Genomic DNA, 13,884 nt, shown 5'->3' with positions numbered 1-13,884 from the left:
CACCATGAAGTCTATATTGTTGTCTTCATTTCGGAAGTGCTCCATCAGCTTCTCAAAGCGCTGTTTCTCTCCACACACCTGCAAAAGAATCACCACGTGTTTGTTAAACTACACCTTGCAAGAAAGAGTATGAAAAACATTTAAAAAGCAGCTCATCTGCTTGTTCAACACCTCTCCGTCCAGGTTTCCTCTCTTGTTAAAAGTATTCTTCTTCATGACAAATCCAGCGGAGGAATCGCAGGTGAACACCTGCGCTGCAAGTCTACGGGCTCAGGTACAATTATAACATAACTCTTTGTATCTCTTTTCCCCCTAAAATTTTAATCATACCCACTAATGGTACAAACATAAGCAACGGAGTTGCATCAGGCTGTGCCACAGAGGAAGACTCCGTCTCTTTCACAGTTCAGAATTGGCTTTCCACTGTAATATAATGTAATTAGGAAGAAAACAAATTACAGGGAGGAAAAAAAGAAAATCATCACAGGCTAAATGAGGAGTGAAATACATCAGCATAACTATCAGCTGGTCAGAGTCACAGAGCCATAATACAGGGTGTTGGCAGGAAACACAAGCAACTTGAGGGAGAAATAAGATCTAAGATAAAGCAGGTCTCAGGGTACTGTTTAAATCTCATTACTCCCCAGTAGCTTCTCTGGCTCAGTCCTACTTTTCTCAGCACACAAATGATCTGGAGTAATCCACACCAAAATCACAAAATATTAAATAAGTAGGAAAGCGAAAGGGAGCAGAGGTGAGCAGCAGGAGGTGCACCCATTTCCCCGTCCTCCCTACTTTGCAACTGCAACTCCTCCCTCCGTGCTGCATCGTCCAGCCTATTTTTTCTATCCCTGCGTGAAGGGACTACACCAGACCCCTAAGCCGTAGGGGTAGGAGCCGGCGCACGGCAGCTGCCCCACACACGGCCATCCCAGCGAGCCTACTGTCCCAGCACGGTCGGATGGGAGGTGATGGGGGCAGTGCAAAGCGTCCTACACGTTCCCAAATTCACCGAGAGCTTCCTCATAGCCCGCCCCATGAGTTGCCTTCTCGCTTGCTGGATTTTGGCGTCAAACTGAGCAGTGAATGCAGGAAGAGCACAGGCATGCTCTTCTGAACAAAGCCGTAAGTGCCACCACCCACGAGCAGCGTTAAATGCTGTTCCCAGCTTCACCCTCCTCAGATGCTGGCTGTTTGCAGGGGGACAGGAGAAGCTCTGAAAGAAGCTGTTTTGCTCTTCAAGGTCCTGAAAAGCAGAGTCCGGTCATCCAGAGGACCGAAACTTCCCTTCTGCCAAGGAACAAAACCCTCAGTGAGCCCAAGAGGCTCCTTCCTTCCTTAACCAGATTTTACCCAAATGTCCCGGGAGCGCTGGGTGCTGCTGATGCGGAGCAGGGGACAGCAGTGGGACCTCCAGCCGGGCTGTCCGGTTAGGGACCGCCAGCTTCCAGGCAGCACAGCCCTCTGAGCCATCAGCTGCTGCCTCCCTCAGCAGCCAGCTCATGGTACAGTGCTTATGTGAAATTAGCCAACGAACGGTAATTAAGGATTGGCGGGAGCGCTGGCTACTTCTTCTTTAGAAACCAACCTCCGCGGGGCAGGGGCCAGTTCTTTGCATGTACTTCTACGTTTGTGTCTCCCACAAGGAGACCAAATCCCCAGCTGGGGTTTCTAGATACTCCCAAAAAGCAAGTTCTTTACGAAGTATGCATTATTATTACTATTCCCATGCCAGCTTCCTCTTTCTAACTGCCTCTATCTTATAGCAGGTACCTACACAAAGATTAAGGCACCGAGCAGACCTCGCTGAAGTCAGGCAGAGTTTAGTGGGACCTAAACCGAGCTGCTCACGAGATCTGCAAAGCACTGCGAGTAGGGGCCTGCTGGGTGACCCTCTCGCCACGCCTTCTGCTGTCTGTTGTAACTGAATAAAACATACTTGTGGTGTATGTGATACATCTTCTGTCATTCCTCAGCAAAATTGCCACAACTGGGTTATTCTTCAGATATCTGTGGTCAGTACCTGACGTCAATGGCAATTCTGCCACTGGATCTCTGTGAGAGGACAGGGACACTGGTTACGATGAACTATTTGATAATATTACCATCAATATTCATGGCCACGACCCCACAAGTTGGAACTACTGGGCTCCGTGCAGGCTCAGCAAGCCCCACTCGCGCAGCCTCTGGTAGGCAGGGCGCTGAAGTCCGCACAAACACTTACTCAAGTTGTATTTAAATGTTTCCACCTGAACCTTAAAGACTCACAAGGTAGAAGAAACACACCTAAAAGAACAAAGCATGCATCCTCACGAAAAACAGATCACACTTGTTGGTCAAGCAAATTATCATGATCTTAAACCCGAGGGACTCGGCGCTCTCTACAGCCTATGCCATGAAAGTGGTTTTGAAGCATTAAACGCCTTTACGTGGGCTGCTCCACTAGGCCCATAAAACAGACATTAAGGTCTAAGGTAGAGTGAAACAGAGCCGAGACAGACCCACTCTTGGATGGAACAAGTCTCCTTGGTATTGCCTGGCCCGCAGTTGTGCAAGGGGCATGACCTGCCTCTGCTGAGCAGAGATGGGGACGCCGGGACACGGAAAAGACGGGTGAGTTTGGAGAGCCACCGCCATTCAGCTTCAGGTTGTAAATCCTCAGCCTAATCTCGGGCTTTTCTTCAGGAGTAACCCTCATAAAGCCTCCCTACGGTGTCAGGAATCACCTTGCTGGGAGATCAAAGCCCAAACACCGCATACACACTGGTGATGGTTAGAGCAGCTCCAACGAAAACTGAGGGCAAAGCGAGCGAGCCCCTGCCCCAGCCTCCCAGCGCGTTTGCTTTGCGGCGGGCGGCTCGAGAGCTGGCGTCACTGGTGAAGAGCCTTAGGCTCTGCAAAGCCACCAAAGGCCCAAACTCAAATCCGAAACGGCCAGGAAATCTCCTTGGGAAAACAGGGAGATCACCGTGAGCATTTTGGCACGACTATCCTGCTTTCACAAGCGTGCGTTTAAAAGCGAGCGGTGGGATGAGCGCACTCCGGCGGGGACCAGAGCATCTCCGCACCGGACGACAGCACCAGCGCCTGCCGGCGTCCCGTCCGGCTGCCCCGCTCTCCGCGTGCAGGACCAGGAATCGTTCTGTCGTGAAGAAGCTCGAGTTCATTGAACATGCAGCAGCGTGACCTACTCCGGGCACGCACCACGAATGCCCTACCGGGCACCTTCTTACCGAGGGCCCACCAGAAGTGCTGCTGGAGGGTGCAGCCTGCGGGCATACAGCTCTGCTGTGCTGGACACCCCTCCCGGCACGCGCACGCTTCCATGCGGGAGCAACACGTCCTTCCGGAGGTAAAGAGACGAAATGCTGCAAAAAGGCCGACCTCCCAAGAGCCAAAGAGAAAACCAGAATCTGGCCGAGTTTCAGGAACCCACTGGCACTGCAAGGATCAAAGGCAGCAGCTGCCCGCTGATATAATTGGATTTTGGAGGCGTACGCTGGGCCTGATCCAACTCCCGCTCAAAGCAAGCCCAAGGAACCCTCTCCTTGACTTGCACCGCAAGGTTGCTTAGATGCACTCGTCCCTACGTTATTATCCGAGCCATTTTTTTCCTACTATAGTAAATGGGATGGTATTTCAGTTCAACCAACGGCAAATCCTTCCAGCGCTCTCCGTACCCTCCCCTCCCCACAAAACAGTTAAGAGTCAACATAACAAAAGCAAAAAAGTAGGTTCACCTCAACTTTGAGCTCTAAACAATCGCATCTCTCTTGTACCCACTTCAGAAAAAACGGAGCCAATTTAAACAAAATCATGTCTTGTGGAAACAAACATAACAATGGCGCATACGATCACTCAACAACAAAAGCCAGAAGGACGGATTTCTGGGAAATCTAATGTAAACCGTTCCACATGGATGAGAAAATCTGACATAAACAACTACAAGCCATTTATGGCTGACTAATTAAATTAAGGAACAACCCGAAGTGATACAGCCCCGGCAGAGAATTGCCGATCCCGGGACGCAAGCAGCCCCGGCTGGCCGGGATACAGCAGCTGATAGCGAGAGGAAAAGCAACAGCAACCTGCGGCTTTCGGCGGCTGCTCGCGGATATTTCACACTATCATCAGATGAGTCAGTGCTGGGAACATGTGCGCTTCAAGAGACAGCGAGCTGACTTTCATGAAATGATATAATTTATCCTGGAAGATTAAAGAGAGTGAAACTGTAGATGAAGCCTACAGCCTGAAGATTGGCCAAAATCCAAGACGAACGCTGAAATCAAATCCCACCACATAAAACCATATGTTGCCATTTATATTTGAATAAATTTCCAAGGTCTGTCATTTGAAAGTATGGCTGGGACTAAGCGAGGCTCATCTTTCTTTTATTAGCATTATTCTGTGTAAGAAGCAAGATTAAACGGGTTACCACAGCTATAAAAAACCTCTGTCTCTTCTCAGGCTGTGAAAAAGAACTTTTTAGGTTGCATTAAGCCCACGTCATTCTAGAAGAACAATGTGGCTTTACGGAAAACCACCCACGAAGGGTCCTTTCTCTGGAAAGGCTTTGGGTGCTAATGCAGTAAACCCATCACAGGTCTATTACAAAGGTACAATACAATCCTATAGGAAGCGAAAGGATCCGTTATGAAAAATTTAGTGACGATTATATCCGTATCCACCTGGCAAGCCCCTCAGGTCGTGCAGTTCACCTCCAGACCACCCAAGAGCAAAGTTCCACTACGACAACACTTGGGTTGCTCCTGCTTATGTGGATGGATTACTGCAAGGAGCTCCAGAAAGGCGTCCTGGGCAGGCAGCAAAAGACCCCAGGTTATTTTGGAAAAACTGAGGATGTTTTCAAGGGCAGTGTCAGGCAGAAAGTTAAAGTCCAGGCTCATCGAAGCACATCCATCGTCCTCCTACCTCAGACAGTTATCTAACAGCGTGAAGCACCACCTCGTTTTGTTGGAGAATGGAGCTCGTAACTAAACCTCACCACAAGCAAATATAGCGTGCTCCGAACGGAGATGGCAGCGAACACAGGCAGTATTCCAGGCTTTGGGGCCGCAGCTCGTTGGCGGTACAGAGCGCACGCTACGCGACGCAGCTGCCAGACCGCTTTCATCCTCCACATCTGGAGGACCGGTGCTCCTAAGCCTGAGACGCGGTGCCCCATCCAGACACAGCAACTGCCTCCTGCAACCGCCTCGCTGCGAGCGTCCGTCTGGCAGCAAAGGGGAGAGGGAACGACAGCTCTGAGCTAGCAGCGTGTTTGTAGGTAAGACGTTAGGAAGCTCACCAGCTCAGGAAGGAGGCAACGCCTGGTGGTCCCAAACTCCATAGAGAAAATGAAATCATTTTGGCTGCATTTACACTTGAGGTGAATATGGTCTGGCACGGCAAAGGCAGCTGACAGGGACCTCAAGGCAGGGAAAACAATTCTCTGCAGGACCAAATTTAAAATACCTAAACCTCAGCAAAGGCTTTGCAATACAGGACATTGTCTATCAGTGCAAATGTTAAAATGACCGTCTACCACGTGTTGCCCAAAGGTTCTTTTAAGCTGCTCCCTCCTCCTTCAATAACTTTTCGAGTTCTGTAAGAGCGAGAAGCGGTAGCACAATTTCACAGCAAGTACGTGCTGTGTACATGAACGCAGCCCATACTGGATATGGCGTTATAAATAGCCTGATGTATATGCAACCCAAAAATTCATGGGACCCTTTGTGAACCTTTTCTCCTGTCTGTGCTCCTTTATCCGGCGGCACAATGCTGGCTTTCTCTCCCCCACAACAGCCCACTGTGATCAGCAGATCCCACCACCGGCAAGCAGCACTCCACAGAAACACTTTGTTTGCACTGATCATGCTGACATTTTTGCAGTTTGCTGAAGAACAAAAAATCAGTTTTCCCATAAGTTACTGGTTAAGTAAACAGTTATTTAATACTTACTAGGTTAAAATACCTTTTACTTCTCTACCAGCAGGGTTAAGGCACTCTCAAAATACTGCTGCAGTGCAAAAGATAATAAACGTATTTACATTTTCCAGCACTTGCAAACAGTTTCTTCTAGTCCTGAGTTATTGTAATGGCCCGTAAGAATAATTCAGAACGGCTGTTTTCAGCGCCGCCGTTCATTATTCAAATAGAGAAATCTGACTCTGAATTAAGCCTTGTGAAAAGTGAGGGCTGAACGCTATCGTCTTGCTTCGCCAGAGGGAAAACCGACGGGGGTAAACCATGAGGGTCATCTACCGTGCCCCCGCCCGTCAGCTCGCCGCCCAGCGATTCCGGCGGACCTGGCCTCTGTAAGCCCGGCACTAATAGCCATAACCAGGCGATGCGTGAGGGGGTTGCGATTCTTCTCACCTGTCAGATATTGCAGAGCAGCAAACGCACGAGTCAATTAAACGGATGTTAAAACAAGAGGGAGCGCCCGCGTGCCGGACCCCGCTCCTCTCTCATCCCCTGCTCTCCAACGAGTTAGGCCAGCTCTTCTCTCCCCAGCACATGGGGAAGCTGGGATGCTGGAATAACCACCAGACAAGCAGCTTCCTCAAAATTTTCTGGATTATCTGAATTCCCATTTATTTTATAGCATTTCTTAGAGCAAAACAAGGTGGTTTCTTGAAAGGCACGGTTCATCTTAGGAAAAGCACCTCAATTCTGGTTTTATTTTTAAATACTAAACTTGTTTCCCGTACGAAGAAGCACACAAGCATACACTCACCTTACTGAATTCAATTATTCTGGTATATGCTTGTATAATAATCAATTTAACTGCTTTGCGGGATTAGAGCCGAAGTCAGGAAGCGTTCCCTGCAGAGAGCCAGCATTATTTCTGGCTGGCTTTCTGTCTCACTGCAGATCCCAGTCCATTCTTTTGCCTCCTTGGTTTGGATCCGTTTTAAACTACTGTCGTGCTTATTTTTTTAAAAAATAGTGGTAGAGTCCTCTGGTCTTTTCCCAGAAATATTTAGTTGTTATTAAAGTAAATTCTCCTATGTTTAAAATGGAGATTAACAAAAAGCTGCGTAAGGATCTAAGACTGTGCTCCTTAAAATGTTAGTTCAGAGTGCTGTGAAGTACATTCAAAAACTGTCATTTTCAGATCTTCACTAAAGCTGAAGAAATTAGTATTTGCAGAAAACCCCCCAACTTCTTTGTAACTGTTTTCATTATGCAATCACATTAGCGCTGCTGGGTTGTGATTTTTTTCAACGGGTCTGTAAACTTACTGAAGCTATTTGTTTGTTGGCTACTATGCTTTCAGTAAATGAAAAACATGTAAACCATGTAAATTAAACAGCAACTAGAAATGCCACAAAAAATTTCAATTTTGAAGCCAGGCCATAAGTGAGTTGGAAAACAGCTTTCTGCACTCAGAGCCTCAACAAGCTCTAATTCTGTTGAACTAGAACTTCTCTGTTAATTCTATTTCTGAGTGTTCTCACCAGATTTCATAACCTTGCTCACAAGTTGCCTGTCCACATTATTTCTGTGCCTTAGCTCTGAGGATCCTCATTTAGGTCTGGCAATGCCGTGATAGCTTGCGACCAAACGCGCAGTCTTTGAGCTGGGGAAGGAGTTTATTCCGGGTGGTGGTACCGCGGGAGGTCTCGCTGCCTGCTTCCCGGGGATGCCGGGAATCCGGCGTGCAATTAGGCTAATTCAGGTATTTCTGAGGATATCTGGTGCACTAAAACCTTTGCCTCCAGGCTCTGTCAGTGATTGCAACTAAAGAGAAATGGGCTGAGAGACTCTGGCTCTGACTGTGAGCAAAAGTTCCTGAAAACTAACCCGACAGTCAAAGGTGCGTATATATAAGTATATAAATACAGATATATAATGGACAAAGCATTACATAATTTTTACTAGGAACACACAACCATAAGAAACTTGACCGTGAAGCAGACGTAACCCATAGCACAGCTCGGAGCTGGCCCCGGAGGAGTCCAAGCCGTGGGCTCATCGGGGCAGCACCTGATAACACCGCTATCAGGTTCCCATCCACGCTCGCTTCAGGCTCGCTGGGAAGGGGCTGGCCCCAGTTACACGGTACACTGGCCTTCAGCAGAACATGCCACAGGTCAGCCGGGAGAGCAGAAACTCCCGTACGAGCTGCACTTCCAAGAGGAACGCAAAGCAACGCGGGGTTTCGGCACTCAGATCAGAAAAGAGAGAGGAAAAATGCACCCCGAGTTAAAAACTGCGCCTGTTCCCGAGGGATTGCTTTGCCAAGAGCCCGACACGGGGGGCTGCACAGGCAGACGACACGCCGCTGCGGTCCAGCCTACGGGGACTCCTTGCCTGCCTGCAGACCGGGACAGCCAGCAATTAGCCGTTCGTTATCCCACGGATGAAGGGAAGTCAGGTCACACACGCCTGCAAAGTTCAGTGCACTGAAATTTCCCCCTTCGATATTTTGCTACGTTTAAAATTTATTTTCCCCCAATTCAAAATGCCAGCCACGTGGAAAGCCGCATTTTCCCACAGTGTTTCACACCTCCGGGACCAAGACCCGGCAGGGTTCAGTTGACTCAAATTACAGCTGCCCTCTCGGACGAAAAGTGCTTGGGTTGTCAACCTGCTGAAGACACCTTTATCTCACCACAGAAATCCTGACAGGAGAATAGCAGGCGTGGTTATCCTCATATTCTTTTTCTTAGCTCTGTAAAACCTTCTTCATCTTCCAACCGGTATCAACTGCAGCAAAACACGTCCTACGCTACTCACTCTCGGCATACAAGAGTATTAGAAGCATCCAGTCAATGGCAATAATGATTAAAAGATCTTCTCAATATGTAGAATCTCATCAACACGAAAACATCCTTCCTTCACAAGGCAGCAATGAACGAAAGCATTTTGATTATGGCAAGATGCCAGTGAAACGACAGAGAGCAAGGGCAGCTTCGGAACGATGCTCGTTTTGGGTCCTGAGTGAGTTCCCGCCACGTGGCTACGCTGTGGTTTAAGCAGCACCGTCTCCACGCCACGTCTGTGTGAAGTGAGCAGAAGCGTGTGAGAAGCCACACGCTTGCCCCGTGCTGGCTCTCACCATTTCCGATGGCCACGGGCAGGTTCGGCAGGACACCGATGCACCTAAGCTCCAGCACAACCCGCCTCTGCAAATTCAAAACAGCATTTCCAGGAAACAGTAAGGGAAGTAAGCAATGAAATAATAGTAAAAAAAAGTTTTATTGTTGGCAGTAAAAGATGGCAGCTTAATTCTCTGTATACCCACACATGCAGTCACACTATTCAAATGCATTACCTACTCTGAATAAGCATTAGGAAAATATATCTTGTTTTCCAACAGTCCACTCAGCCTGCTTCAATTTAAATGGGGCACAAGCTCTTAGCATCTGGTCTGTGACCCCCGGAGCTCCCCCAAAGCTGTCTTGCGGCTAACTCCACTCTCATTTTCTTCCCCTGGCATTCTGCTGAAGTGCATTTGCTTGTCCTGCAACACAAATCCCAGGCAACTCAGATAAAACCGTGCAGCCAGCTCTCACAAAGCCAGGGAAACACGCACAAAGGACCGGGAACACGGCTAAGGGAGCCCACCGGCAAGCAGGTAAAGGCAGGGCTCGCGGCCGTGCCGAAGAGCTCACCCAGCCAAGGCTGCGTTATCCCATTCAAGCAGCGTTTGCCTTCGGTGCGAGGTGCTGGGAATAAGAGGTGGCTGCAAACAGAACCGGCAACAGGCCAGAGAGTATCAAAAAGATAAGGGAATAACCAAACATCCCAGCTATTCCGGTGGGTTACCTGTGGCACGGTAACTCCAAACTATTTCCCATAAATACAGGAGAATTCAGTCAAGCATCACTCGGAAAAAGGAAGTTTTCCAGCTGCAGAGTGCAGGTGGCCGGAGCACAGCCGGAGCCGCTTGCTGAGCGGCAGCCTCCAGCAGCACCGCAACCTCCTCGCACTTCTGCTCCGGGACCTTTCAGAAGCTCTTTGAGGCCTGACGACACTGAGAGCGGCTGCAGGAAAACCAAAACATCTGCGGGCCTTCCTGGCTCGTGGAGCTCCTCATAACTAGGATCTGACCGTCCTGCAAGTACAAACTTAGCCGGGCTGCTGAGGCTTCTCTTGACGTAGAGGCTAAGCAGCACCTGGACTTCAAAAGCAATGAGAGTTATGAAACGTCTTCGAAAAGAGAAACACGGGATGGTGTAAAAATCCACCTTGCCCAGGAACAGGCAGGGACAGGGTCTTCGCATTTCTGTCCCGTTCAGCCCAGAGCAAGACCTCCTGCAAAAGGATGAGCTGAACTTAGGCTGGAAACTGGGGACGATTCACGCAACATCTGCACTGGCCTGGAAGGAATGACCAAACCCAGAAGGTGTGTGAACATCTGGGGCATTTCTCTCTCGGAGAGCTGGAAGTTGCCGTTTTGTCTATGCCAAATAGTTCCCAAAATGTAGAGCAGGCTGCAGAAAGCAGACACGTGCACCACGAGAGACTGACCTAAACCATCCCCTGCTTCTACTCAACATGCAAACTCCTTCAACATTACAGGGAACACAAAGGAGAAATAAAAGAGAGATGAGAAAGTAATACTGGCATCTCCCTTAAAACTACTGATTCATTCCATACAATACGGATGAGGATTTCCCTGCCTTTTGGCAAAATTTAGAAAGAAGGTATTCAACAGCTCTGCCACTCACCGGACTGAAACAGGGGGCTCGTGCTTCCTGCCACCAGCACAACTGCGTGAAGCCTGGTTTCCTCAAAGTTCCTAATGAACTTTGCATAAACCACCTGCCCTTCCTTCCATCCATCCATCCCAAACTACTCCTTCCCCCTCCTGGTCTCCATTCCCCACCAGTACCAATGATTCTGGATTTTCTTTTCCTGTTGAGCTCTGCTTTATTCAACTCCATCTCAAGCTCCTGGTTTGCTGTAAACTTCTTGGCGGCTTTGAAATATCCTCATGTTTCTGCGTTCAGAAGTGACCTGTTCGACATGATCTTAACCCTGTACTGAAAAGCGAGCGCTGGGCTATGTCTGTAGTGCACAGAGCTGGGTCCCCTGCGAAGAGAAACAACCTGCGCACAAGAATCAATGATTTCAGGTGAAGTAACTGGACGAGAATAATTTCCAAGAGACAGCTTAACAAAACAAACCTTTCTCCATTTGAATATCCTGACCCCAGCCAGAAAAAGATTGGCCTGTAAAATCATTTTCAAATGAAAAGTCATTTTCAAAAAGAATTCTTGACAAGATTCAGATCAACTGCGGTTTTCCAGCTCAGTCAGACCCTGAGAACCAAATTCTGTTCTCATTTACATCAGAGCAAAGCTCAAAGCCTAATGAAATATTTGATGTTCACCCTGATGTAAATGAGAGCAGAATTTGGTCCGAAATATCCTGTTTTCCCTACTGACTTTATTACAGGGTGAGTGTTAGGCAGGAGTTCAGGTTTCTTTTGAAGTTATTTTATGGCAAGGAGATGGAGTGGCAGAGATCTAGTTCGACGAGTCTAATCTGTCCTAAATATGCACACAGCGTCTGATGAAAGAACCACAGCGAAGCTGCGGCAGCCCTGCAACGCATAGTTACAGAAGCCACACAAATATTACTGAGCTTACAGTAATTTAAATTGGAAGTATACTGCTAGAAATCTAACCCTGGGTACTTTACTTGTCAGCAACTCAGAGAGTTTTAATATACCAGCTGAATGAGCTATAAACATGAAGACTTGAAACCATTACCGAAAACTTGCCCGGGGGAAACTGGAAAACAACAGCATAGAGCAAGAAATAAGCAGCATAATTGGATAAAGAGAAGAACAGCCAAACGCAGAACTGAGAAAGGTAAAATCCTCTCCTTGCACACCCGCTTCACCTGCAACATCCAACAGTTCCGCTACAGCAAACGACTTGATCAAACACAAATGGGAATGGAACGAATAAATAACGGCAGACAAACTGCACGTGTTACACAGGAATTTTTGAATGTCAGTAGGAGAACAGAGAGATGATAGAGCACTTGGAAGAAAATGAAGGAGCAAAACCTCGACTAAAGATGTCAGGAAGGTAAGAGAGCAAACGGGACTTTGTCACCCTTCCCCGTGACATGCAAAGGGCCTGTTTCATGAGCCCTACAGACCGTCCCGACCACTGGTATTTCGGCTGTAGTCATTTGCCCAAGTTATCTGTGATCCCTCCCACCGCCCTCCCCAATGAGTCACATTTCTTCCAGAATAGAGTAGTAATAAGCCAGAAGAATTTAAACCTGGAATAATAACATACTTTGCATGTTTACCGTGCTTTTCCTATTTAAAGCACTTCTCGTATTACCCAATTGTTCTTCATAACAATCTCATCTGCATTTGCTTCCGCGATTCCTTCATTTCACAAAGGTGCAAATAAAGACAAAGATACCGGCAGCTTGCCCAAGGCTACAGATGAATAAATGAAAGAACCAAACTACAATTTCCAGTTCCAGCTCTGTGCCTGCATGAAAGGACTGCAGACCTTTCCCCAGCTGGAAGCAGAATGTCTTATTTCCATATTCTGACCATCCCTTCCGCTGGCGTAACCCAGAAGCAAGGCCTTCTCCATGGTCACACAATCCTTCCAACTCGACTTCCACTTCACAGCCGGGGAAGCCTCGCCAGCAGCCGTGCCGTTCCCGTTCCCATTCCCTCTGTCCTCAGGTAGCTCTACGTACACAACACAGCTCACATTTAGGACAGGTCTGGTCTTGCAAAGCTGAGGTTTCTACAACAGGCCCACACTGGAGAATACTTCAAACCTTTTGCTCTGGCTCCGTATAATGACGAGCACCTCAGAAACAGAGTTACGGTGCAGCTCTACGACATGCAAATATTTACAGCGAATACAAAGCAGAGATTGGTATCTCCCCACCAGAAATAACTCCCCAAACACAAAAAGTAAAAAAATTAACAACTTGGCTTGTCGATCATCTGCATTAGCCCACTTACAGCTAAACACCAGCATTAAGGAAAAACATGCCACATGTTTATACACAGTCCAGTTGGGACTCATCAAGTCTAACAATTTTTGAGCTGGTAAGTCTAGATTCATTTTTTCTTTGATAATAAATCCACACATATATCCAATATTCAAAAGAAACCAGAACAGCAGCTTTCTAGGACTTGATTCTCACACCAGTGCTCGTGAACCTTCATCCAATGTTCTCAAATCCCATTAACCCATTAACTGTATGCAAACATGCGATACGCTTGAACGCATGCACCTATGAACGACACTGGTTTGCTCCACTTGAGCCTGTTGGAATTCCTGCATTAATTTCAGCAGTCAGTGTCCCATCACAGAGACTTGATTTTGTAACTCCTTCACAAATAAAATTCCTCCTGATAGTAAAACCCGGAGTTTTGCATTTCAAGGGCTTGTGTAAATGGCTCTGAAAATGGGAGATCTAATACACCGTTCCTGGCTGTTTCATCTAAGAACATATAAAAGTGTTTAGAGACAGAAGAACAGGAGTAAAGCTCCCAAGATCTCCGTTAGTTTTGCACTCCAGCGACACAGCTCGACTGACCAAAAAGTAACGGGAGCAATTCACAGTCTGGATTCATCTTGTTGGGATTATGGCTCTTTTACACAAAAGTGCACAAAACGATGGCATCAGCACCACTGCCTGATTCTTTGCAGCTCAAAGTGACTTATGGAATATCTGCAGTTTATGGAAATCCAGGAAATTTAGCTGAATGAGAAAGCTCTAGCCAATGCCATGTAAGAGAACTGTCGACGCGCATCGAATTCTAATAAAGCAGAGTAACGTACCTCCTTAAAGTTATCGAACGCAGATAAAATGATTTCATGCCCTCCTCTGACGAGGCAAACAGCTGCTAAAAGTTCCAAGACAAGGGCCTTTGTC

General features: G+C 47.6%; 1 protein-coding gene across 6 annotated transcripts in view; it reads right to left on the bottom strand.

Moving 5' to 3' along the window:
• The window catches only part of FMNL2 (formin like 2), a 153,928-nt gene that overhangs the window by 25,340 nt on the left and 114,704 nt on the right, over positions 1 to 13,884 (bottom strand). For all 6 annotated transcript variants that reach the window (XM_075511296.1, XM_075511291.1, XM_075511295.1 and 3 more), the window contains exons 9-10: positions 13,791 to 13,884; positions 4 to 78 (exon numbers count right to left, since the gene is read on the bottom strand). In XM_075511296.1, coding sequence (XP_075367411.1) covers positions 4 to 78; positions 13,791 to 13,884 — 169 coding nt within the window. The remainder of the gene's footprint in view (positions 1 to 3; positions 79 to 13,790) is intronic.

This window comes from Mycteria americana, chromosome 9 (assembly GCF_035582795.1).
Source record: "Mycteria americana isolate JAX WOST 10 ecotype Jacksonville Zoo and Gardens chromosome 9, USCA_MyAme_1.0, whole genome shotgun sequence".
In the NCBI taxonomy this organism is placed as follows: domain Eukaryota; kingdom Metazoa; phylum Chordata; class Aves; order Ciconiiformes; family Ciconiidae; genus Mycteria; species Mycteria americana.
This window is presented reverse-complemented; position numbering and strand designations above follow the sequence as displayed.